At 42.7% G+C, this 26,261-nt stretch overlaps 1 protein-coding gene across 6 annotated transcripts in view; it reads left to right on the top strand.

The window, feature by feature from the left end:
- lrba (LPS-responsive vesicle trafficking, beach and anchor containing) overlaps positions 1-26,261 on the top strand; it is a 250,687-nt gene that overhangs the window by 58,117 nt on the left and 166,309 nt on the right. For 5 of the 6 annotated variants that reach the window (XM_016670293.1, XM_016670296.1, XM_016670294.1 and 2 more), the window contains exons 23-30: positions 6,018-6,245; positions 6,339-6,550; positions 7,635-7,788; positions 8,424-8,604; positions 13,473-13,603; positions 15,609-15,716; positions 15,798-15,939; positions 18,415-18,748. In XM_016670293.1, coding sequence (XP_016525779.1) covers positions 6,018-6,245; positions 6,339-6,550; positions 7,635-7,788; positions 8,424-8,604; positions 13,473-13,603; positions 15,609-15,716; positions 15,798-15,939; positions 18,415-18,748 — 1,490 coding nt within the window. The remainder of the gene's footprint in view (positions 1-6,017; positions 6,246-6,338; positions 6,551-7,634; positions 7,789-8,423; positions 8,605-13,472; positions 13,604-15,608; positions 15,717-15,797; positions 15,940-18,414; positions 18,749-26,261) is intronic. The other variant, XM_016670295.1, reaches the window with a different exon arrangement.

Genomic DNA, 26,261 nt, shown 5'->3' on the forward strand with positions numbered 1-26,261 from the left:
CCATCTGTCCTCCCCTCCTGTCCCAGTATGTGCTATAGCAGTGAGAAACTGTCTGGAGTGCCAACAAGCCCAGTTCAAAGGAGCAGAATGTCCGACCAGAAGCTACACCGTCATGCCCAGCACCGCAGTGGGAACGGCCAAGTCTGCGTCTGCTCAGGCAAGTCGACTCACTTTGTTCCAGAGGATGTCGTTCATGAGAAAGGCACAGATAGATGATCACCATATTTGCTTCTGCTGATACTGACCTTACTCAGTTCTTTCCTGAAATCCCTCATGTCCATTGTTCTAGTATTTCAGTCTGGTCTTGTTTGTGTGAGTGGTCATCAGTGGTTTATGTTTAGATCAGACTTTGCCCCACGTCTGCAGGTAAAAATTAATGGGACGATCAAAAAAAAAAAAAATTACTCTGATCTTAAAAGAATCTTATTTCTCGATTTCAGTTTGAAATCATTTTTATTCCGAATCTAATTTGGACTGCGGTTATTCAGGGACGTTGGTTTTCCTTCAGCTGATGAGTTTGAGCTCCAATGAAGAAAACAGTGGAAGTTTTGAAAATTTGGGCACTTTTGACTTCAAATGTTGCTGTTACATTTGATTGACTGCAGATGTTTGAAGAACAAAACATTTTGAACACAAGAATTGATGAAGGGTTAAGAGATGCTGAATTTGAGGGTGCAACGCCCCAAGATGCTGCCGGTTGCTTAGAGTTTAGATCAAACCTAAAACATCCAACCTGACCCGAACCCGGGTCAGACCCAAATAATTTAATTACAGGCCCTTAAGAAAACCTGACGCACTATTTTACTTTAGTTTTTATACTGTCATTTAAGTGAGCAACTTCTCCAGATTTTAGTTTTTGTTTAGCGTCTTCCAGCTCCGTCTTGTCGCTTGTTGTTTCCACAGGATGAGTCGGGTCCAAATCACCTGAGATGTTTGAACCGTCTACTGCTCTAGTTTGACTATTAACACAACTGTCGTTTGAATTTGTATGTGCGTTATGGCAGGCTCCACAGAGACCTGACCCGGCCCCAATTTTGGTTTGGGTTGGGCTCAGGCCATAAATCTAAACTCTACCAGGCGGCCTGTTGTGGTGGTGCTGGTTGTGGTGGTGGTTGTTGTGGTGGTGCTGGTTGTGGTGGTGGTGCTGGTTGTGGTGCTGGTTGTGGTGGTGGTTGTTGTGGTGGTGGTTGTTGTGGTGGTGCTGGTTGTGGTGCACAATCAAAGTAAGCAGCAGAAGTGACCAGTCACCATGAAACTGAAGCTAACTCACTTTTAGCTCCTCTTCCGTGCTGATCGTCATTGTGGTTGTTGCGACCTGGTGGAGTTGGATCTGGTTCTTCTCTGATTCTCAACACCAAATAAAAAGCTGCAATAATCCATTTCAAACAGATAAATAAATGAACTCCGGTCCCGCTGCCGTCCTTGCCATTAGACCCTCAGCAGGCTCGTCCTTCGGCCTCCTCAGCAGCCATCAGGTCTTGTTGCATCAGCTCATGTTTTATTGTATTACAGGACGCCCTGCTGCTTGCTACTCTAGACCAGGCCCCTGTGTCATTGGCCCTTTGATTCGATCCGGTGGCTTCCAGGAAAGCCATGTTGCTTTTCCCTGAACTGGGTGTTGGAGCTCATATATAATGCAGTGGCTTTGTGGGAAAGATGTTCTGTTGTGTTTGTGTGTGTATGCATGTGGTTGTGTTTGTGTGTGTGTGTTCCAAACTTTTTGTCACATAGGCCAAAACAAAGTAGCTAGAGTTTTGTGAGAATGATATGGGTAAATCATTGTAAATACATTTTTTCATGTTAGCATTATTTATAGACAGGCATCCAATTTACAAAATTTTATGGGGGATAAAACAAACGTGTCTCAGCTACAAGAACAGAGTTTAGGTCACTTTTGGATCACATTTGATGCATTTAATCATGTTTAATAAATCAATTGGAAAGCAGATTTGGCAGTAACCAAAGTCTGCTTTGAGTAAAAGTCGCTGAATAGATGTATTCCTACTTACTATGAAACTAACGCCCCTTATGCTCTCTCTCTCCCCCCCGCCCCCGGGCCACACTTTGGACACCCCTGCAGTAGACCCTCTGATGCCTGTAGCATCTTTTGCTCAGTTCAAATAATCAGATGTGTGATAACGGACTCGCTCTCATTCACACAGAGTCCCGTTGACGCGGTGACGGGGGGAATGTCCACCATCAGAGACCTGGACCGGCTCCTCCAGGACATGGACATCAACCGCCTCAGGGCCGTCGTGTTCAGAGACATCGTGAGTCGGACCGCGAAGACGCGCGTCGGCCTCAGTGCGTCCTCCACAGCAGACCGTTTAGTGTGTTTTGTTTTGTTCCAGGAGGACAGTAAGCAGGCTCAGTTTCTGGCGCTGGCCGTGGTCTACTTTATCTCAGTCCTCATGGTGTCAAAGTATCGGGACATCCTGGAGCCCCACAACGACAGGAAACCCCCTCTCCGCTCCCAATCTGCCAGGAGTACAGGTACTCAAAGAGTTGCTTCAGCTGCGTGTGAGGAGGAGGAGGATGGTGAAGGTTTTATCGCCAGGTTTGGCCAAATGTTTTAATAATCGGCGGCTTCTCTCAGCCACTCTTCAGAAATCTTCATGAGTCATAGTGGATAAAAACAGCTGCTGCCCTGCTAGAGTCACCATCACACACAGAAGCAGGTGGATTCTTTTAAAAGCCACCAGGATCATAAAAACACTGGGCTTTGGTTAGATACAGCATCCAGAGAGCAGAGCAGTACGGTGGCCCTGAAGTTCAAAAACACATCAACATTAACTAAGCACAACTCCCAAAAAAAACAAAAAAAACAAACCAAAAACCATTTAACACAATTATAATTTAAAAAATGACATAAACTAAATAAAATAAACAAATAAATTAACAAAGAACAAATCCTAATTAAGAAAACACAACAATGTTAACGAAACAGAAGAGGTAGTTCCCATTGGGAAACCTGGGACTTTACTGATTGGACGACACCGCTTTAGACTTTACAACCAGAATTTATTCTGGCTTTAATTGTTTGTGGAAAACATGAATGTTACTGGTGATGCAAATGTGTCAACCGCTATCCAAGAATGTTTTGAGTCAGAAAGTCCTACAAAAGCTCAGCTTCATTCTTTTTCCGCCTGCCTAAGAGAGAGCTGATGCCAGAATAACTTCTGCTTCTAAAGGCAAAAGTGATGTCGACCTCTTCCATTTTGTTAATATATTTTCTTAATTTGTAATTGTACTTGGTTGTTATGTTCTTTATTTGGTTGTCTAGTGGTTTGTTGAAGTGGTTTGTACATCAGGGCCACCGTAGTGCAAATTTAGACTGTTGGGCCTTTAGGTTGGAAAATGATGAGATAATTATCTCACAAGCAACTCAGAAATGGTTCACAAGATGCTAAACAAGATGCTAAACCAACCTTCTTCCAGTACTACCAGGGTGCACATACTTTCATCTAGATGCATATTTGGCAACATTTAAAGTTTTCACTCTCGGATGAATAAATGCTCTGAGCTCCTGCAGTAAAATGTTCCTTTCTCATCTCTGTCAGAAACGAATGTTAAAGTTGAAATCAATGAAATCTTTTTAGTGGAGCCAATGACTGTGTGGCTCACTGCAGTTTGTAAAATGATCAGACAGAAAAGAAGCGTTTAGGTGACGTTTGAGTATTATTATTATTTTCTCCAAGTTTTTTCTTCTCAGTTTTGAATTCTCTCCATGACTACACTTTTACTCAACAGGCTTTTCTTTTCTTTCCTTATAGTTTTTTCTTTGTTATGCTACAAACTCTAAAAGTTAAGCGAGAATGTGCAGCATAATCTTGGACATAAACACGATGAAATTACAAGATTATCCCATTTAGGCATCAAAGCAGTGATTTTGGACGTGGCTTTAAAGAAAAGTGCATCAAAGAGCTGCTGGTTAAAGCCAGAATGAGAGCCTGGTTCTGGTGTTGACGCATTTCACTAATGGAGACACAATCAGATTTTTGTGGATTTAAAGAAGGAAAAATAGTCTGGTACATCTCTCCCCATGAGCCATGAAGGGTCCAAGCCGGAGCTGAAAGAATCTCATGGCTACGTTCCCATAGCAGGCAGAAGCGACCCAAACCAGCTTTTTTTTTTTCCTGTTTTTGACCCATATCCAGACTGTTCATTGCATTCTGAATGACCAGATTCTGAACTTTTCTGCCCCGCAAAAATATTTGACTCGTGCCATTTCCATATCGTCACCTGCCTAAAATAATGACCCAACTCATCTTTAGCCAAAATTGATCTTTTTTTTTTTGTTGTTGTTTTGTTTTGTTTTGCCTAAAATATCTTTTGGATGTTTTAGAGTTGATTATTTTGCCAAAATCACTTTAGGCAAAAAATGACTTTGGCCATTATTTTAGGAAGGTGACGATATGTGGTACGAATTCTGATATGTTGATTGTTTTCAAAGCGTCTGCAGTCTGAATGGTCATTATCTGGCTTATGTCACTTATGTGAAACGTGTGTCATAATTCTGGCCCATACAAAGTCAGATGCGGCAAATCCAGACATTAACAATAACGTCCAGATATGAAATGATGAAAAAAGTATGAGCCACTGAAAAGCATCACATCACAATCCCACCACTCTTGACTACGACTACACATCCAAACAGACTTTTCTACTGAAGCTGCAGTCACTATTAGTTGTTTCTTTGTATGGTGTTATGATCTTGTGGTGATGGTGCTGAATAAGCTTTAAAATCTGTCCATAAATGGCGGTGTCCATTTTTACTTTTGTAAACGTTCTGGCTCTGTGTGACGACAGTGCTCTTCTTCTGCCCATGCTGGTCGCTTTGGGGTCATAAACCGTCCACACAGAAGTCTCTCTGGGGTCGGGTTTAATTAGCAGTATGAGCCACCATGTAAAAAAAAAAAAAATCACAACTGTGAATGAAACCCTCTCTCTCTCTCTCTCTCTCTCCAGACAGCAGCGCCGAGGTGGAGAACGGCGTCTCTCTGAGACGCTACGACTCGGGCATCGGCGATGACCACACATCGGCTGTGGCCAGCGAGGCCGACCTGTCTTCCTCCGGCGGCCCGGACGCCGTCTCGGAAGCCCTGTCCACTCTGTCCTCTGAGGTCCGCGGCGCGCCTTTCGCCGACTCCAAGTCCAAGAACGTGAAGGACATCCTCCGCAGCCTGGTGAGCGCGCCGGCTGAAGACGTCATGGTGGACCCCAGTCTGCTGCCCCTGTCCTTTCTGGGACCGGTGACCGACTTGGACCGGCGATCATCGCTCCAGTTTCGCTCGTTCGATAGGTGAGGAGGTTGAAAACGCTCCTTTGGACACGTCTCCATGTCAACCGCTCAAGCTTGTCTGCGCTGCGTCTTTGTGTGTCTGTGGAATAAATCGGAGAATTGTCGGGAGCTGACAGCTTTGACAGTTATTGAAACCCATATGGTATAAAGTTTTGTGATCCTCCAGATTTCCAGTCAACAGTCTGTTGATGTGTGTCCTCACATAGCTGCAGGGGACTTTTGAAAGTCAGACCTTGAAGACGTTTTGGCTCGGCGTCCTCAGAGGAGGCCTTGGTGGATCTTGAAAAAGCGCTCTGAAGCTCAGAGTTAGGTTTTTCTGCCGTCTTTCAGAACAGCTCGTCATGCAGAGAAAAACGCTCTACAAAGAACCTGCCTGCAGAAGGAGTCCTCTCTGTGAGGACGAGACGGGAGACGGAAGCTGTTTGCTGCTCGTCTCGCCCCGTCTCCCCCTTTTCTTAGCGGTAGAAGGCTGTGTTGCCAGATCATGAGAGAAACAAGCAACCAGCTCTAAGAAAACAAGCCCCAAAAAAGCCCAGCTGGCAACCCACCACATTGTGTAAAACACAGGTCACTTGTAAACAGTACAAACTTATATATTTATAATAAAAACATAAATAAAAAAATAGATGTAGGTGAAATTAAATATCAATTTTTCTGTTTTTACATGCTTGCCATTTTTTTTGTCACCAACTGCGTTTCCATTANAGACCAACAGGCAGCAGCAGCTCCAGAGGCAGCTCCACAAAGCCAGCCTTCAGAGTCCAATATGTCTGCCGCAGAGGAGACCCCTCCGGATGCCCCTGACACCAGCACCCCCGGCTCCAGCACCAGCAAGACTCCAGATCCTGTCAGAAAGACCAAAGAGATCAAAATCGCCCGGCTGGATGTGGCAAATGTTGCCGTGGACACAGAGAGACTTGAACTAAAGGAGACCTCTATTACGGTACGCATCTATTCATTGATCCGGACATTAGAATCAATGTTCTTGAATCCTGCTCGGTGGTTAAAGTTCTGTCTGGTTGGTGTAACTCTGCAGGAATCAAACCAAGGCCAAACCACAACTGCAGCAGGTGCAGCAGGCGCAGCAGGGGAAGCAGGAAGTCCAGCAGGCCGGCCAGAAGACGGCAGCACCTCGGCTCCTCGCTCAACCATGTTCCGTATCCCAGAGTTCCGCTGGTCCCACATGCATCAGCGCCTCCTCACCGACCTACTCTTCTCTATCGAGACGGACGTTCAGGCGTGGAGGAGGTAAGGAGCCCTCGTACCGGCTCACATTCTCCTCATGTTGCCATTACCATTATATTGATTCACTGAATAAAGGCTTACCAAGTCCTCTTGAGAAGCTTACCAATTATTAACGATTAATTCGACTAATTGTTTCAACTCTACCCAGGAATTATTATTAATATTCACAAGTTCCTAACACCTCAGTTAAATTATTTTTAATTTTAATCAGATGGTTTCAAGTGGAGCAGACAGACCACCATCCTGTTATGGTAACTATAGATAAACCAGTACTGTTAAAATGGATGGCATAATCTAAACAATTTATGCATCCACTAACATATCAAATATTGTTTGAGTATTGTATATACAGAATATGAACCATTTGTTACTTTAATGCCTTCATTAGGTCATGTTTCAGTGAAGAGTCTTTAGAAAGTTGTTAGATTTTTAAAGAGATTTTCAAAGTGAGGAAGAGACTAAAAGAAACCTTTGAATAAACCCGACGTCTGCTCATCTCGGCTGTTTATCTCTCAGCAGACGTGCCCGTTTCTAGATTTCATTTGATAAGAACTTTACAGTCTAAAAGATGAGTGTTGCTCCTCTGGGACCCGCAGCTGTTTTTCTGTAACGGGGAATCTCTCCAAACCAAAGGCTTTGTGCTTTTGGAGGCGAGTTGGTTCTCTGCAGCAGCTCTGCTATCTGAGATCTCATTAAAACAATTTAAACCACAGCAGTGATGTGATGGAACATGGTTGCCATCTTTGATGTACCTCAGGACCTCAAACCAGCCTGGGCCTCATTGTGTTTTGTTCAAACAATGCCAGCATCCTAACATTTCTTGCTTAATATTTTGTGTTTAAAAAAAAAAAAAAAGTAAAATGGTATCTGAGAAGATACATCTGTGCTATGCATCTACTTTGATATGTGACCCTGTCACAATGAGAAATAAATCAATTACTTTTCATGGGTTTTTTTAAACAAAATTCTGATATTTTTCTCAAAATTTCTGACTTTTCTTTAGTTTTTGATGGAATCTTACTCTATCTTCTTTCCCCGTCTACATTGACTCCAATACATTGCCACACTTTCTTGTCCTTTCTCTTAGTCACTCCACAAAAACGGTCCTGGACTTTGTGAACAGCAGCGAGAACGCCGTGTTTGTCCACAACAGCATCCACCTGGTGTCCCAGGTGGTGGACAACCTGATCATGGCCTGTGGAGGCATCCTGCCTCTGCTGTCCGCTGCCACGTCTGCCTCTGTGAGTCGCTTCCCTTTCTCTCCGCTCTTTGTTGGCGTCGGCGGCTCGCGGCTCCGCCCACAACAAACGATCAATCCACGCTGACCTTTGCCAATCACATTAGACTACAGTTGGCTGCCTGCTAACGTCGTTAGCTTGGCTGAGTCTGCGCTGACCCCCGATGACTTCAGTGGTCTGATGTGATTCTTGGACGGTGACCTGGCCAGCCTGGCTAAGGAATGGGCCGATGCTCAGTCCCAGTATAATCCAGTTAGCAGCAGTGTGGGACCAGTAACTGAATTTCAAACTAAATGTGCTCTCTGCTTAAGTGGCAGCTAGGGTTGGATAACAAATACCTCCACCTCCCTGCTCAGCTACAATGAAGACAGCAGGTATAAGGAGAAGCCTGGTAGTAATTACTCCCTTTTAATTTGTGGACATTTATTTATTATTAAATGTAACTGATATTAAATTTATTTAATATCATTTTAATATCATTTTAAGGCAGATGGAAAACTGTCAGTCCTGATTTTTTATTTTTTTTCATTAGTGTTTTTAACACATCAGAATGATCATTAAAACCTGTATTTTCTTTTCTATTGTCGCTTTTTGTTCTGCTCTCTGTCCTGTTGCCTTGTTCCGCCGTGGCCCACCAGCATGAGCTGGAGAACATCGAGCCATCCCAGGGCCTGTCGGTGGAGGCCTCCATCACCTTCCTCCAGCGCCTCATCAACCTGGCGGACGTTCTCATCTTCGCCAGTTCTCTGAACTTCACCGAGATTGAAGCGGAGAAGAACATGTCGTCGGGCGGGATCCTGCGCCAGTGCCTCCGCCTCGGTAAACACCGCCACCACTTGGTGTTTAATGTTTTCCCCTCCTCAATTCTGTTATAAATTGTTACATTAGAATCAGGGTTGAAACTTTTAATCATGATGAATCAGTTTTTGAAATAATTGTGAACTACATCAATAATTGATTAATCATCAACTGGAGCATACAGACTTTAAAAAGGCCATTTGCTGAAAACATCACAGTCAAAGAAGAAACTAAGCAAAAATACATGTATACTTTTTGCATTTAAAATGAAATAAGAGAAACTTTAAGTTTGTTCTACTCTAAACTCAAGTGGCAGCCACAATATTTCACTCCAGTTCAAATACTGTGGGAAAAAAAATCCATTAATCACCTTTTTGCAATCCAATTATTTATCAGTTTCTCAAAAAGATGTTCAACAGATCATCCTTACACTTTAAGTACTTTTTTTTTTAAAGTATTTATTTTTTTGTTGCAGATGCATCTTTTACTACAAATGATCAAAGGAATGACATTATTGGATTGTAGGAAATGAAATCTCTGTTGTTTGATATTGGAATTGAATTGTTTAGTTGCATTTTTTTCAGTATAAAATGGGCTCAATTGAAAAATCTGCAGAATGTGCCAATTTGGTTATCTGATTAATCGACTGGAAAAAAAAAAAATCACTGATGGATTAATGTGGGAAGTAGCAGCGTGACCAGGCTAGAAATAAGAGTCCAGTCACACAACTTTAGTGAAACAAAGAACCTGCCTTAACCCGTTTTTAAAGCCTTTATAATGAGCTCAGCAGCAGTAGACTGTTTCCTACATGGCAGAGCAGGAAACAGTCGATCAGAGTAGCTTCCAGTCAATCATCATCTCCAGATCCCGGAGGCTTCATGGAGGATAGAGGTAGAAAACTCAAAAGAATCAAATAATCCACTTATCCTCCCTGTTGCTGCTGAGGCTGCTTGTCACCGTGCCAACGTAACGTCCTTACTGCAACAGTCTGGGATCATTTTCAACATTGTAGCAGTTTCTGTATGAACAAGCGCAGGCCTCACTCTGTGAGCCAGCAGACTCTTCCACCTCCAGCTCCACACGTTTCCAACCGTTTAGTGATTCTTGTCCAGGTGTGCATCAGCTTTGTTTGGCTGGAAGCGTGGACTTTCAGAGGAACGTCAGCCGCACTGTAAGCCGCAGCTGCACCGAACCATGACATCTGCACTGATGGGATCCAAGAATCACACCCTGTCTAATCAGGATAGCTTTTAAATGAGCTAAAATACTCAATCATGACTGTGTAGGTTTTGATTTGAGCCATAATAAGCTTCCTGTATGTGAAGAAAGAAAACTGATTAAATGCTCTCCACTCAGTTTATTTCGATAGTATCGATTCACAACACGTCACCTCAAGTCACATTACAATCAATCTATTTAATTCAACTATACATTCACTCCAACTCATCGTAGTAGTCAATCTATGCATCAAGATCTCATTATTATAAATATTGGGTTAAGAAGTTTATTTGTAAGGAAATAAACTTGGTTTATTCCTGAGTTGCTGATCTGCATCATTCCTCCTGGACCAGCAGGGGGCAAAGACTTAGTTTTTATTTATTAGAGAAACCGATTTTTGAAAATATTAAAGGAGCATTATGTAAAATCAACTTTTTTGAGCTTTCCCTCATCAAAAGCACAAAAACATATCTGGAGTATTCCCTTAATTCTTTAATTTTATGTTTGAGAAATTCTTTAATCTCCCATGGCAACCAGTCAGCTGTGCAAAACGCCTGGGTGAACCTGTCTCTGCCTTCCAAGATGAAGCTCCTCCTAAGAGCTGCAGTTGTCAAGCCTCTGCCTCACGGCAGCTCCTTCCGAGTCTGAAGAAGCTGCCGGTTCCTTCAGACTAGCCAGCAGCAATCAGCAAACACCTGGTGGAGCCGAGCATCTGCTGAGCTCATATCATCTACTTCTCAGTGAAACACTGGTAACGTTAAAGGGTTAACAGAGGGGCCATGTTGTGATGACTTCCTGGAGGCGGAGTTTCAGAAAGAGCAGGAGACACAGTTTTAAGGTTTTAAATTACAAAGTTAAATTTATTTGAAGTCATATATGATATAAATATTTTGATAACTAAAGTTAACAGTTTCTTGATTACATTTTAAAATGACTTAAAGATATATAATACTGTCCCCTTAATGACGTTCAATAATGCTCATCAATAAATGGATTCCTTTTTGTTATTTTGAGATGAATTGATAATCCACCAATATAAATCTTGAAAATATAGCAATCTAAACCTGAATCTGCTGCATTTAGCTCCTGTTTCTACCTGCAGTAGAAACAGGAGCTCTTTGTTCTTTCCTGCTTGCTGCGGTCATGTTTGTTAAATTCAGCAGCTCTCGCCCTCTTCTCTCCAGCTCAGCCTTATTGTGTTGTTATAACCCCGCTGCATGGCAACACTTGAGAACGGCTGCTAGCATGATGCCATCATAATGGCCTTGGCTGTGCTGCGCTGCTGCACAGCCTCCAGCAATGTTTTTTGCCTTCTGTTCCCGGCTATTAAGGTTTCCTCTGACCAGAATATAAAACCCTAACTCTTACCTCACAGTCACTGAATGGAAGCTACCGAAGTCACAGCTTTATGCAGGTTCTGGTCCGCTCTCGACCTTCTGACCCAGTAAACTCAGAATGCAGAACAAACAGGAAAGTAGGACAGTTTCCCAGAAACCCACAAAGAAATCTCTCCAGTGCTGTCACCGATCACATCCAGTTTGAGGAGGGATCAGGAACCAAAATGCTGCCTTCTTCTTCTTCTTCTTCACACTGCAAAAACACGAAATCTTACCAAGTAATTTTGGTCTGGTTTTTAGTGCAATTGCACTTGAAATGAGACAAAACTCACAAGTAACTTTGCAGCAAGAAATAGCAGCTTGTTTTAAGACAGTCATTTTTTAATAGATGAAAAAGTATTTGCTCCATTAGCAGATCTTCATTTAAAGCAAGTCCATTTAATCACTGAGTGTAACAATCCACCAATGGAAGAAGTACTTTTTCGTCCATTAAGAAATTATTTACTTTAAATATTTTTTATATTATTTCTTGCTGAAATGTTACTTGTAAATTAGTTTTGTCTTATTTCAAATGTGAACTAGAAACTAGACAAATGCTGTGTGAGATCTGAGTGTTTTTGCAGTGCAGATGAGATGTTTTCTCTCAGATTACATCGCCGCTACTGCTGCTGCTGCAGAGCGCTGCCTTTATAAAATGAATATTTGATGAGGTATGCGCTCCCCGTTTCTGGCACCTAATCTGATTTTGGAAAACTGTAACAAGATTTTGGCGTGCCCATCTCCTCCTCCCTCCGCCTCTCTTTTATAAATGGTTGTATGAAGGAGTGGTCCTAATGGAAACAGCGAGCCCATTTCCAACCGGAATAATTCCCTCCTTGGTAATCTTAATGCTGCAGAGTTAACATTTGTCAGCTGTCAGGCGCAGCACAGCGGGGGTGCGGCGGGTGGAGGGCTCCAGGGAGGAGCGCTACATTAAATTACAAAACGTTAACCGTGTCACTTCTGAACCCACCTGAAGTTGTCGGGAAACCAGTTTTTCTTTTTTTTTTCCTGTGCTGAAGGATGCATCTTGCTGCCTACTCAGCACGCTTGCAGCCAGCGGTGCCATTTGTTATGGGAGTGGATATGATTCAGGAGCCCCCACTCCTCCCCACCACACACACTGTGACCCTGGGAGGAGAGGTGGAGCAGGGAAGAGTGAGCGGAGCTGCCAGAGTCGGCTGGAGCGCCGACCTTGTCGTGGCCCCACTTTTTCTCCTGTTCTTGTCTTTCTCAGCTGCTCCTCTCTCTCTCTCTCTCTCTCCAGGTCTCCTATGTTGCCTTTGAGCCATGGCAACACTCATCCACAGGGTTTCACTTTACCGTACTTCAGAGGTGTGGGGAAAAAAAATATAGATTCCATGGAGAATCACATTTCCCAGTCCTGGCAGTTTGGAATTGATTCAAAGTCCTCATAAATCGTCTAGTTGAACATCTTTGCAACTATCTTGCTAATTGCATTGCACCTCCACTCACCATTTGTGTTTTGAATGATTCTTTGATTTTTATTTATTTTATTTTATTTTTTTAAAGCCAGGCAGCTAAGCTAAAATAATACTGGTTAAATGTAGTTATGCTCAAGGCTGTTCCAATATAAACTGATGGGATGTGATACAGGATACAGCCTTAGAAAACTGGACAGAAGACAGAAGCAAAAAAAAAAAAATTAAATAAAAAAAATAGACTGAAATGAAAATTTGTAATCATAAAGTCAAATCTGTTTTTGAATCATGATTATAAAATATATGCGAAAATAACATTTCATTTGCCACGCTGGTCTTTCTGGTTCGCTGCCTGTCAGATTCATCAGGCTTCTCTGCTCCTACAGCAAATGTGAATTGGACAAGTTTCTGACAGGAAAATGCCTGAAGGAATCGTCCTTTTGCTAAACCAATGAAAAGGTTATTCAAAAGTGGGGAAATAAAAGTCGATGTTTCTTTGGATATTTTGTGTAGTTGTCTGAGAGTTTGTTGTCCCTGACCAGAAGCTAATGCTGTGTGGGAGGCATGGCATTGAAAAGTTTTGGGAACGCTTCAGTGTGGAACCTCATAGTATTGTTTTAAATTGATGTTCTATTTGTTTACATGTATTTTCTTCTTTTCGGTCATATAATTTAAACACCGTTTGAATAGAAAAATTGGTTGGCGAATCGAAAATTGCTCCTGAATCAAATCATGACCCTAAAAATCAGAATCGAATTGCCAGACACTGAAAGATTCACATCTCTACTTTGTCTTCTGTCATTTTATTCACTACATGATAATATGAACCATCTGTCCTCCCCTCCTGTCCCAGTATGTGCTATAGCAGTGAGAAACTGTCTGGAGTGCCAACAAGCCCAGTTCAAAGGAGCAGAATGTCCGACCAGAAGCTACACCGTCATGCCCAGCACCGCAGTGGGAACGGCCAAGTCTGCGTCTGCTCAGGCAAGTCGACTCACTTTGTTCCAGAGGATGTCGTTCATGAGAAAGGCACAGATAGATGATCACCATATTTGCTTCTGCTGATACTGACCTTACTCAGTTCTTTCCTGAAATCCCTCATGTCCATTGTTCTAGTATTTCAGTCTGGTCTTGTTTGTGTGAGTGGTCATCAGTGGTTTATGTTTAGATCAGACTTTGCCCCACGTCTGCAGGTAAAAATTAATGGGACGATCAAAAAAAAAAAAAATTACTCTGATCTTAAAAGAATCTTATTTCTCGATTTCAGTTTGAAATCATTTTTATTCCGAATCTAATTTGGACTGCGGTTATTCAGGGACGTTGGTTTTCCTTCAGCTGATGAGTTTGAGCTCCAATGAAGAAAACAGTGGAAGTTTTGAAAATTTGGGCACTTTTGACTTCAAATGTTGCTGTTACATTTGATTGACTGCAGATGTTTGAAGAACAAAACATTTTGAACACAAGAATTGATGAAGGGTTAAGAGATGCTGAATTTGAGGGTGCAACGCCCCAAGATGCTGCCGGTTGCTTAGAGTTTAGATCAAACCTAAAACATCCAACCTGACCCGAACCCGGGTCAGACCCAAATAATTTAATTACAGGCCCTTAAGAAAACCTGACGCACTATTTTACTTTAGTTTTTATACTGTCATTTAAGTGAGCAACTTCTCCAGATTTTAGTTTTTGTTTAGCGTCTTCCAGCTCCGTCTTGTCGCTTGTTGTTTCCACAGGATGAGTCGGGTCCAAATCACCTGAGATGTTTGAACCGTCTACTGCTCTAGTTTGACTATTAACACAACTGTCGTTTGAATTTGTATGTGCGTTATGGCAGGCTCCACAGAGACCTGACCCGGCCCCAATTTTGGTTTGGGTTGGGCTCAGGCCATAAATCTAAACTCTACCAGGCGGCCTGTTGTGGTGGTGCTGGTTGTGGTGGTGGTTGTTGTGGTGGTGCTGGTTGTGGTGGTGGTGCTGGTTGTGGTGCTGGTTGTGGTGGTGGTTGTTGTGGTGGTGGTTGTTGTGGTGGTGCTGGTTGTGGTGCACAATCAAAGTAAGCAGCAGAAGTGACCAGTCACCATGAAACTGAAGCTAACTCACTTTTAGCTCCTCTTCCGTGCTGATCGTCATTGTGGTTGTTGCGACCTGGTGGAGTTGGATCTGGTTCTTCTCTGATTCTCAACACCAAATAAAAAGCTGCAATAATCCATTTCAAACAGATAAATAAATGAACTCCGGTCCCGCTGCCGTCCTTGCCATTAGACCCTCAGCAGGCTCGTCCTTCGGCCTCCTCAGCAGCCATCAGGTCTTGTTGCATCAGCTCATGTTTTATTGTATTACAGGACGCCCTGCTGCTTGCTACTCTAGACCAGGCCCCTGTGTCATTGGCCCTTTGATTCGATCCGGTGGCTTCCAGGAAAGCCATGTTGCTTTTCCCTGAACTGGGTGTTGGAGCTCATATATAATGCAGTGGCTTTGTGGGAAAGATGTTCTGTTGTGTTTGTGTGTGTATGCATGTGGTTGTGTTTGTGTGTGTGTGTTCCAAACTTTTTGTCACATAGGCCAAAACAAAGTAGCTAGAGTTTTGTGAGAATGATATGGGTAAATCATTGTAAATACATTTTTTCATGTTAGCATTATTTATAGACAGGCATCCAATTTACAAAATTTTATGGGGGATAAAACAAACGTGTCTCAGCTACAAGAACAGAGTTTAGGTCACTTTTGGATCACATTTGATGCATTTAATCATGTTTAATAAATCAATTGGAAAGCAGATTTGGCAGTAACCAAAGTCTGCTTTGAGTAAAAGTCGCTGAATAGATGTATTCCTACTTACTATGAAACTAACGCCCCTTATGCTCTCTCTCTCCCCCCCGCCCCCGGGCCACACTTTGGACACCCCTGCAGTAGACCCTCTGATGCCTGTAGCATCTTTTGCTCAGTTCAAATAATCAGATGTGTGATAACGGACTCGCTCTCATTCACACAGAGTCCCGTTGACGCGGTGACGGGGGGAATGTCCACCATCAGAGACCTGGACCGGCTCCTCCAGGACATGGACATCAACCGCCTCAGGGCCGTCGTGTTCAGAGACATCGTGAGTCGGACCGCGAAGACGCGCGTCGGCCTCAGTGCGTCCTCCACAGCAGACCGTTTAGTGTGTTTTGTTTTGTTCCAGGAGGACAGTAAGCAGGCTCAGTTTCTGGCGCTGGCCGTGGTCTACTTTATCTCAGTCCTCATGGTGTCAAAGTATCGGGACATCCTGGAGCCCCACAACGACAGGAAACCCCCTCTCCGCTCCCAATCTGCCAGGAGTACAGGTACTCAAAGAGTTGCTTCAGCTGCGTGTGAGGAGGAGGAGGATGGTGAAGGTTTTATCGCCAGGTTTGGCCAAATGTTTTAATAATCGGCGGCTTCTCTCAGCCACTCTTCAGAAATCTTCATGAGTCATAGTGGATAAAAACAGCTGCTGCCCTGCTAGAGTCACCATCACACACAGAAGCAGGTGGATTCTTTTAAAAGCCACCAGGATCATAAAAACACTGGGCTTTGGTTAGATACAGCATCCAGAGAGCAGAGCAGTACGGTGGCCCTGAAGTTCAAAAACACATCAACATTAACTAAGCACAACTCCCAAAAAAAACAAAAAAAACAAACCAAAAACCATTTAACACAATTATAATTTAAAAAATGACATAAACTAAATAAAATAAACAAATAAATTAACAAAGAACAAATCCTAATTAAGAAAACACAACAATGTTAACGAAACAGAAGAGGTAGTTCCCATTGGGAAACCTGGGACTTTACTGATTGGACGACACCGCTTTAGACTTTACAACCAGAATTTATTCTGGCTTTAATTGTTTGTGGAAAACATGAATGTTACTGGTGATGCAAATGTGTCAACCGCTATCCAAGAATGTTTTGAGTCAGAAAGTCCTACAAAAGCTCAGCTTCATTCTTTTTCCGCCTGCCTAAGAGAGAGCTGATGCCAGAATAACTTCTGCTTCTAAAGGCAAAAGTGATGTCGACCTCTTCCATTTTGTTAATATATTTTCTTAATTTGTAATTGTACTTGGTTGTTATGTTCTTTATTTGGTTGTCTAGTGGTTTGTTGAAGTGGTTTGTACATCAGGGCCACCGTAGTGCAAATTTAGACTGTTGGGCCTTTAGGTTGGAAAATGATGAGATAATTATCTCACAAGCAACTCAGAAATGGTTCACAAGATGCTAAACAAGATGCTAAACCAACCTTCTTCCAGTACTACCAGGGTGCACATACTTTCATCTAGATGCATATTTGGCAACATTTAAAGTTTTCACTCTCGGATGAATAAATGCTCTGAGCTCCTGCAGTAAAATGTTCCTTTCTCATCTCTGTCAGAAACGAATGTTAAAGTTGAAATCAATGAAATCTTTTTAGTGGAGCCAATGACTGTGTGGCTCACTGCAGTTTGTAAAATGATCAGACAGAAAAGAAGCGTTTAGGTGACGTTTGAGTATTATTATTATTTTCTCCAAGTTTTTTCTTCTCAGTTTTGAATTCTCTCCATGACTACACTTTTACTCAACAGGCTTTTCTTTTCTTTCCTTATAGTTTTTTCTTTGTTATGCTACAAACTCTAAAAGTTAAGCGAGAATGTGCAGCATAATCTTGGACATAAACACGATGAAATTACAAGATTATCCCATTTAGGCATCAAAGCAGTGATTTTGGACGTGGCTTTAAAGAAAAGTGCATCAAAGAGCTGCTGGTTAAAGCCAGAATGAGAGCCTGGTTCTGGTGTTGACGCATTTCACTAATGGAGACACAATCAGATTTTTGTGGATTTAAAGAAGGAAAAATAGTCTGGTACATCTCTCCCCATGAGCCATGAAGGGTCCAAGCCGGAGCTGAAAGAATCTCATGGCTACGTTCCCATAGCAGGCAGAAGCGACCCAAACCAGCTTTTTTTTTTTCCTGTTTTTGACCCATATCCAGACTGTTCATTGCATTCTGAATGACCAGATTCTGAACTTTTCTGCCCCGCAAAAATATTTGACTCGTGCCATTTCCATATCGTCACCTGCCTAAAATAATGACCCAACTCATCTTTAGCCAAAATTGATCTTTTTTTTTTTGTTGTTGTTTTGTTTTGTTTTGCCTAAAATATCTTTTGGATGTTTTAGAGTTGATTATTTTGCCAAAATCACTTTAGGCAAAAAATGACTTTGGCCATTATTTTAGGAAGGTGACGATATGTGGTACGAATTCTGATATGTTGATTGTTTTCAAAGCGTCTGCAGTCTGAATGGTCATTATCTGGCTTATGTCACTTATGTGAAACGTGTGTCATAATTCTGGCCCATACAAAGTCAGATGTGGCAAATCCAGACATTAACAATAACGTCCAGATATGAAATGATGAAGAAAGTATGTGTCACTGAAAAGCATCACATCACAATCCCACCACTCTTGACTACGACTACACATCCAAACAGACTTTTCTACTGAAGCTGCAGTCACTATTAGTTGTTTCTTTTTATGGTGTTATGATCTTGTGGTGATGGTGCTGAATAAGCTTTAAAATCTGTCCATAAATGGCGGTGTCCATTTTTACTTTTGTAAACGTTCTGGCTCTGTGTGACGACAGTGCTCTTCTTCTGCCCATGCTGGTCGCTTTGGGGTCATAAACCGTCCACACAGAAGTCTCTCTGGGGTCGGGTTTAATTAGCAGTATGAGCCACCATGTAAAAAAAAAAAAAATCACAACTGTGAATGAAACCCTCTCTCTCTCTCTCTCTCTCTCCAGACAGCAGCGCCGAGGTGGAGAACGGCGTCTCTCTGAGACGCTACGACTCGGGCATCGGCGATGACCACACATCGGCTGTGGCCAGCGAGGCCGACCTGTCTTCCTCCGGCGGCCCGGACGCCGTCTCGGAAGCCCTGTCCACTCTGTCCTCCGAGGTCCGCGGCGCGCCTTTCGCCGACTCCAAGTCCAAGAACGTGAAGGACATCCTCCGCAGCCTGGTGAGCGCGCCGGCCGAAGACGTCATGGTGGACCCCAGTCTGCTGCCCCTGTCCTTTCTGGGACCGGTGACCGACTTGGACCGGCGATCATCGCTCCAGTTTCGCTCGTTCGATAGGTGAGGAGGTTGAAAACGCTCCTTTGGACACGTCTCCATGTCAACCGCTCAAGCTTGTCTGCGCTGCGTCTTTGTGTGTCTGTGGAATAAATCGGAGAATTGTCGGGAGCTGACAGCTTTGACAGTTATTGAAACCCATATGGTATAAAGTTTTGTGATCCTCCAGATTTCCAGTCAACAGTCTGTTGATGTGTGTCCTCGCATAGCTGCAGGGGACTTTTGAAAGTCAGACCTTGAAGACGTCTTGGCTCGGCGTCCTCAGAGGAGGCCTTGGTGGATCTTGAAAAAGCGCTCTGAAGCTCAGAGTTAGGTTTTTCTGCCGTCTTTCAGAACAGCTCGTCATGCAGAGAAAAACGCTCTACAAAGAACCTGCCTGCAGAAGACAGGAGTCCTCTCTGTGAGGACGAGACGGGAGACGGAAGCTGTTTGCTGCTCGTCTCGCCCCGTCTCCCCCTTTTCTTAGCGGTAGAAGGCTGAGTTGCCAGATCATGAGAGAAACAAGCAACCAGCTCTAAGAAAACAAGCCCCAAAAAAGCCCAGCTGGCAACCCACCACATTGTGTAAAACACAGGTCACTTGTAAACAGTACAAACTTATATATTTATAATAAAAACATAAATAAAAAAATAGATGTAGGTGAAATTAAATATCAATTTTTCTGTTTTTACATGCTTGCCATTTTTTTTGTCACCAACTGCGTTTCCATTACAAGTGTGCGTAAATATTTGTAATGTCAAAAAAAACACAATTTCACAATGACAGTGTTTCCATTAAATGAGGAATACAATTAAAATCACACGTAAATAAGTTTGTTTACGCACATAAACAAGTGATAAGTCATTAAAATCATGGCAGCGACGGATGTAAACATCATGGCTGAATATATTCATAACTCGGCCACGGCACTCGCGCTTATCATCTATCAGCCAATCAGAAGAGAGGTCTGCATCTTATTCAGGCATTGGAGCAAAAAGCTCTTTTTACTTGGGAGCGGCTGCATATGCAGCGTTTTGGGGAAATTGTATTCGGCCGTTTTCCAGAAGAGCTTTGGATTCAACACGCTGGAATGAGACTCTTAATGAACTGAGTGAAGCTGTGAGAGCTCAACCCAATAACAAACCATCATCCTCCTACTTCTTGTCGTCGTCTTCTTTTGGAGAGCTGGGAGATTACCTTGTTATCAGAAAGACAGTCGAGCCCAAAGAAGCAACTTCATGTTCAAAAACAAACCCAAAAAACCGCAACTCATGACTCATTAAATCATAAACGGACTTGGCAACAGTGGTAGAAGGTATCATTGCTTTACCTCTGAGTTTGGGGGTGAAGGGGAGACAGTTGGGCTTCAAAGACGGCAGGGTGCTGAAGTCACAGACAAACCCAGGTGAGAGAGGATGGCTATCGGTCTGGTTTGCATTTGGAGCATTGATTCTCAGACGTCTTGCATACGGCACAGAGCGGGTTTTGAGGGGGAGAGAGACGAAGAAAACAGATCTGGGAACGCATCGGGGAGGGGGGACGAGTGTCAAGTCAAAGCCCTCATGTTCCGAGGGAAACCTTTCTACTTTTCAGTCAGTCTGCTGGCCTCCGACTGTGGGAATTCCAGGGCATCTCCTGCGACGGCGGGCCTTTATCTGAGGAATGCTTTGTCAGGTCTCAGGGCGCTCCTCATATCAGGGGGATTAGACTGGCTCCTGTCCGCTGAGCTCCTCGGTGGAGAGAGAGAGAGAGAGAGAGAGACGGCTGGAGAGCGTAGGCTAACAGCTCGGCCCGCGTCTACAGGAGCCTCCTCACGCAGAGACCAAACATTACCTCTGCTGCTGCTGCTGCTGCTCGGGGAAAAGATGAAAGCTTCCTGTCTGAAAGAGACATTTCATCACTGAACAGTCACGGTTGACCGTAGTGTGTGTTGCAGTGCGGAAAGTCAAAAACGGTAACCTGATACTCGGCAGTAGTTAATAGTTTTCATTTAAAAGCCTGTCGTCACAGAGATGATTGTCATTGAGATGTTTATATTGACGACTTGACATGTTTTATGGTTGGAATATGCTAATGGAGCAACTAGTGGATGAGAGGATTATGAGAATTCAGCGAATGCTTTCACTTCACCTTTTTTAGTTTATTTGTCTGAGATTAGGACTGGACGATATGTCTGAAAAACATCACGATTTTAGGGTTTCATATCAATCGATATCAAGAATTCTTAATTAGTTTTTTCGTTTTTTAAAAGGACAGTATGACGTAAAATGGACTGTTGTATTATTATTCTCTCATCAAAATCATACCTGGAGTTTTGCTTTGATTCTTTCATGCATGTTTGAGGAATCCTTTAATCTCCCATGGCAACCACTCGGCTTCTTCCCAGTGCAGCACTGGTAAAATGTTGCTAAAGGGTGAACAGAGGAGGCATCCCGTGATGACTTCCTGAAGTCGGAGTTTCAGGAAGAGGAGTTTTTAAAGAGACAGAGGCCCAATTTCAAGGCACTAATTTGTAAAGTTACATTTGTTTTAAGTAATTATTGATATATACTGCATGTTTATAACAACTTAAGGTAACATCCCTGGTACCGTGTTACATTGATTGTGCTATAAAATGGAAAATACATAGTACTGCCACTTTATCAGCACTTGTGGTGGCGAGTGGTTCCAGTTTGCTTGGCTAATTTATCCTAAATGTCCACAAAGTGTCTACGTTACGAATGCTAACCCCCTATTTGACCGTTCTGATTCCGGTGAGACCTGATCCGTTTTGGCTCATCACCAGACCAAGAGCTCTGACTGATCTCCTGCCAGGCGATATTCTGCTGGAATCCCAGGAGCTCATTTCCATAAATCAGACTATAAGTAGATTAGAATTGATTCCTTTAAGGTATCCTCTGTGAAAGCGGCTGCAGAGAGTCGTAGGGTTGGAGGGCTTTGTCTCCAGAAACATCTGGAGTTGAGAGGGAAAGGACAGACATAAAAAAAAGTATCAAGTCTTGATAAAACAGTGTGAAAATCACCCTACAAACTGCTTTGACTTTGAGATATTTTTTAACAGAATAACAAGTTGGTGCCTTCTGGAGTGGCTGGACACAAGTGTAGATCAGTTTCTGAATGAGTTCCAGGGGTGTGAAGAGTCTGGATGTTTCCAATCAAATGTTCTCCGTTTAAATGAGCCACTGCTTTACCTCATGTCCATTCATCTTCAACAACAAATGATTTTACTTTTTAACCCAAGACAGTTTTGAAGCTGGGTTTGGTTGCCTACTTACTGTAAGACTTAATTCTTTCTCTACAGTTCATGTCTGTCTTAAACTCAGATTCCAGAGTCTCCCATTTGCCTCAAATTTTTTCATTTATTCTGGAAAACTCTGAATCCCGATGGAAGCCTTTCACCCTGGAATTCCTTGTTTGTTTTATGATCTTTATTTAATCTCGTTTCCTAGAATCACCTGGCTGAGAGCGTCACACAGGCGACTACAAATCGTACAACTGCAGATATCAAATCTAAAGATTTCTGAAAAGAGGTGCTCATTGTTACAGTCCATCCAATCTGTTAATAAAAAAATGGCTGAGATCACCATTTCTCCCAACATGTACCGTAGAGCGTTTGCCGCACCCGAGCCCACGCCCCGGCGTTTTATCACACGGCGGTAATCATTCTATCACCGCTCGGCATCTCCCACTCACCCCCAGCTCTCCCACCGACACCAGCTGACATTCTGCACCGACATCTCCTGTCAAAACATGGCAACTTTCAGCTTGCCCAGAGGGCCCGATTTATTGGCGCAGCGGATGGGAAAAAAGCCGGGATGTAGCAGATAAAAACCGCTCCCCAGGTCAGAGGGTGAAGTATCCCACCTGATTTATTTACTGCTGCAGACCTGCTGCGTTTCTCTGTGCATTTCTCAGCTTTGCCCCTGTTATGACAGCCAGTCTGCAAATATTTGCTGACACTATCCAGAACTAAACAATGTCATTGTACATGTCTGGGATCTAGACTGGGACGGTTCAGCGGAACGTGCGAGTGTTAGACGCTAGCATATACATGGCGAAGTTGTTTGCATTCCTGATAACAGGCTGGACGCGCGCTATAGCTGATGTGAAGATGAGCCGTGCTGCCGGTGAAAATGTTAAAGGATTAGTGAACATGGTGAACATGTTATGTGAGGAAACGGTGGGGCTGAGTTTCGCTATTTGGGTTTTTACACTACAGGTTAAAGTGGCTTTTATTTCAGTCATCCCTTCTGTGATTTGTGTCACTTGTTGGGGCCAAGCTACAAGAATATTTGTTTACTTACAAGAACTTAGTCATAATATTATCTGAAAAAAATAGTCAGTTTACCAGAAAAAGTCTCAAGGTTATAAGAAAAAAGTTATTTTCATAAGCCAAAGCTTTGATGGTTGTTAAATTCTGACATGAACAGTTTTTGCATGATCGTTTCAAAGTCCTTCTACTGATAATTTGATGCTGATGTATTAAAATATGAAGTATTTCTATTAAGGTTGAAGTATTTTGTAAAGAATATACACACAAGATGCTCAACATTACTCATTTAAATTTTTTTGTTTTTCTTCATGTTTCAATTCTCATGAAATTATGATTTTGTCCTCCTAATGTCACAACTTTATTCTGTAATTAAACGAAAAATAATCGTTTTTACATTTCAGGCTTACAAAGTGAATCATGGTGATTAATCATGATATTAATCACAGAGCTTGATTGTTGTTAAACTGATTCCATTTTTTACTCAGTTGACGACACTAAAAAAACATAAAAACATGATTGAGATAAAAACAGTAAAAGAAACATTTATTTCTACTTCTGTAAACTCAGTGAGCTTCTTGGTGTGTCATCCAGGTTAAGCTTGATGTTGTGGAGGTATTTGAAATGCAGGTTATTTGCGCATTCAGTCATTTTAAAACCTTTCTACCTTTATGTGCACAGAATTGCATTCGAAGAGTTTTGAAATGATGACGTGGTAAAACCTTCATCAGTCTGCAGTAAAACGTGGAACACAGTGTTTACCTCCATGCTCTCTGAAGACAGTTTATTCTCAGTCACATCCTGAGCTAAAACAACAGAGATCAGTGGAATCAGAGCGCTGGCTGCTGTTATGCTCTCTGTGTTGAGAGCTTTAAATAATTCAGTCCCAGCCACACACACACACACACACACACACACACACATGCGCGGACACACACGTTTGGCTCTGGGCTTCTGTTTGCGGGCTGAGTGGAGCCGCTCACGGCTGATTAATCAACTGGGGCGGCTCTCTCGTGATAAGTGTGGCTAATGACCTGCTGAATAATTCACTGGGCCTTTGCTACGGCGCGGATAGAAGGCCGAACACAACAGGGCCATGAGCGCACCGCTACACCTCCAGACACAGGGGGCGCTCCATCTCCCCGTTTTTCCTCAGCTACTGTTAACAGCAGGGGTGTCTCATGGCAACACGGCCCTGACACCACCATCCTGTTCACTGTCACTTCTGTCTCCACTCATACAGGACAGGGTTTCCTGGTGGGCATCAGGCTAAGCGTTGTATATTAGCTACATGTTGTATTAAATATATAGGGGTTAAATGTATCCTTGTATTTTTGGTGAAGCAGTTGAAGGTGCAATGGTGACTTATTATGGTCTGTGCATGAACACAAAGGGAGTCTGAGGTCAGGTGTCTTATTTTCTTAAACCACTTCCTGTCCAAATGCTAACAACTTCATCCAATATAGCCACAAGTCATAAATGACCAATCAAAAACATGGTGCAGGTTTCCTTTTTCCCCAAAGTCCAAGGAGCCGAGGCGACGAGGAGCCTGCTGGCGCCGACTCTTAACATTAGCCAAGCCGTAGCCATGCATGGAGGCCATCGCAGGTTCCAGCCCCAGCCTCATGACCGTTGTCGCATGTCTTCTCCCTCTCTCGTTACCAACTTTCCTCTCTGACCATTCTCAAATAAAGGCAAATAAAACCTTAAAAAAATAAAAGCTAGCTAGCATGGATGTTAGCACATCGTAAGAGCAACTTTCTGGCCTTACGACGCCATTTGTGCCACCGTCCTGAGTTTGCAGTGAAACCGATGTGAGCGCATGTATCTTTGTGGACAAAGGATAATGTGTGGTGTGCCTGAGCTAAATGAGCAACACCAGAAGTAAATCATACACAAGTCTTTCACTGTAGTGCTAAAACCTTTAAATATATCATATTTATTCATCTTTTTCAGGACCATAGTAGGTGATTAAGTTCTGTCAATAATGTCAGTATCACCCTGGGTTTAGCAAGCTTTCTGTGTTGAAGGGTAGCAACATCTTTTCCATTTCGGTTTCTCTCTGCATGGAAACCCAAACGTGTGTTTTCAGTTGAACCTGTTAGTTAATCCGCCTGAACCCAGACGGAGCCCAGGCTCTGATGCTGCAGCCAGGGTTCTGTCCGCACTACAGGAACCGACCATGAAAATATTAGACTGGCCGTCTGAGTGGAAGTTAACACACGTGCACCAGGAACGGAGGGCAGCTCTCTGCTGTGTGATCTGCGTCAGATCGGAGCGTTTGCGTATCTCGGTGAGCCTGTGTCGGGTTGTGTTTCTGAGAGTTAGCAGTAGTCTGTGATTAGACCCTGCTTTCACTGTGTCAGCACTGATAAGCAGGACCAGACTCCCTTTGATATGACCAGTGGTCTGTCAAGAGTCCTGCTCCAAACTGACAGCTTATCTAAACGCTGCTCTCTGCCCATCTTCTGCTCGTCAGATGGGAATGAAACTCTTCTCTCGCTCACGCTTCTGAGAAACACTTCCTTTTTTTTTTTTTTCTTTTTTTGTCTTTACGGCACGATCTGAAGAGACTGAAATACTGTTACAAGATGAAACAGATTTCATCTCTGGCAGAGAGTTTTTTCTTATTTTTGTGCGTAGCTATTATAAATTATTTTGTACAATTTAAAGCCTGGGTGTGTGTTGATTTTTTTCAGTTTGCTACCGACAAAGGATTTGGCAATGCAGTAAACCTGAAAATGATCAAATTTGGTGAAACTAGTTGTTGGAACTCACCCTCTTCCTGCACTTTGGATAGTTTCACTAAAACCTTGTCTATAATGTGGCTCATTTGAAATATTCGGGCAAAAATCCATAATAAGTAATCAAGTTAATTACAGTCATTAGGGCTGCAGCTAATGATTATTTCAGTAATTTATTTAATCTATACATTATTCTGATTAATCACTTAATCGGATAAAAAAAGTTCCCATTTTGTAGATTTTTCCACTTTGCCTTTTAATCTTTTTTATACAATATAAAAAAAAAACACAAAAATGATTTATTTGAATGTGCAGCTAATAAATCCTTCTAATACTGTGTATGACTGATCTGGTGATTATTCAATGGATTTACTGATTAATAATTGGATAGAAAATGGCGCTTAAGTGAATATATTCTTTTTTTGACAGAATTTGAAGCAGGTGAAGCTAAAACTGCCACTTGAAAGTCTGGGTAGAACCTATTAAGGGTGTTGTGTATAAACATACATACATATATAATATA

The sequence above is a fragment of the Poecilia formosa genome, unplaced genomic scaffold, assembly GCF_000485575.1.
Source record: "Poecilia formosa unplaced genomic scaffold, Poecilia_formosa-5.1.2 Scaffold32, whole genome shotgun sequence".
In the NCBI taxonomy this organism is placed as follows: Eukaryota; Metazoa; Chordata; class Actinopteri; order Cyprinodontiformes; family Poeciliidae; genus Poecilia; species Poecilia formosa.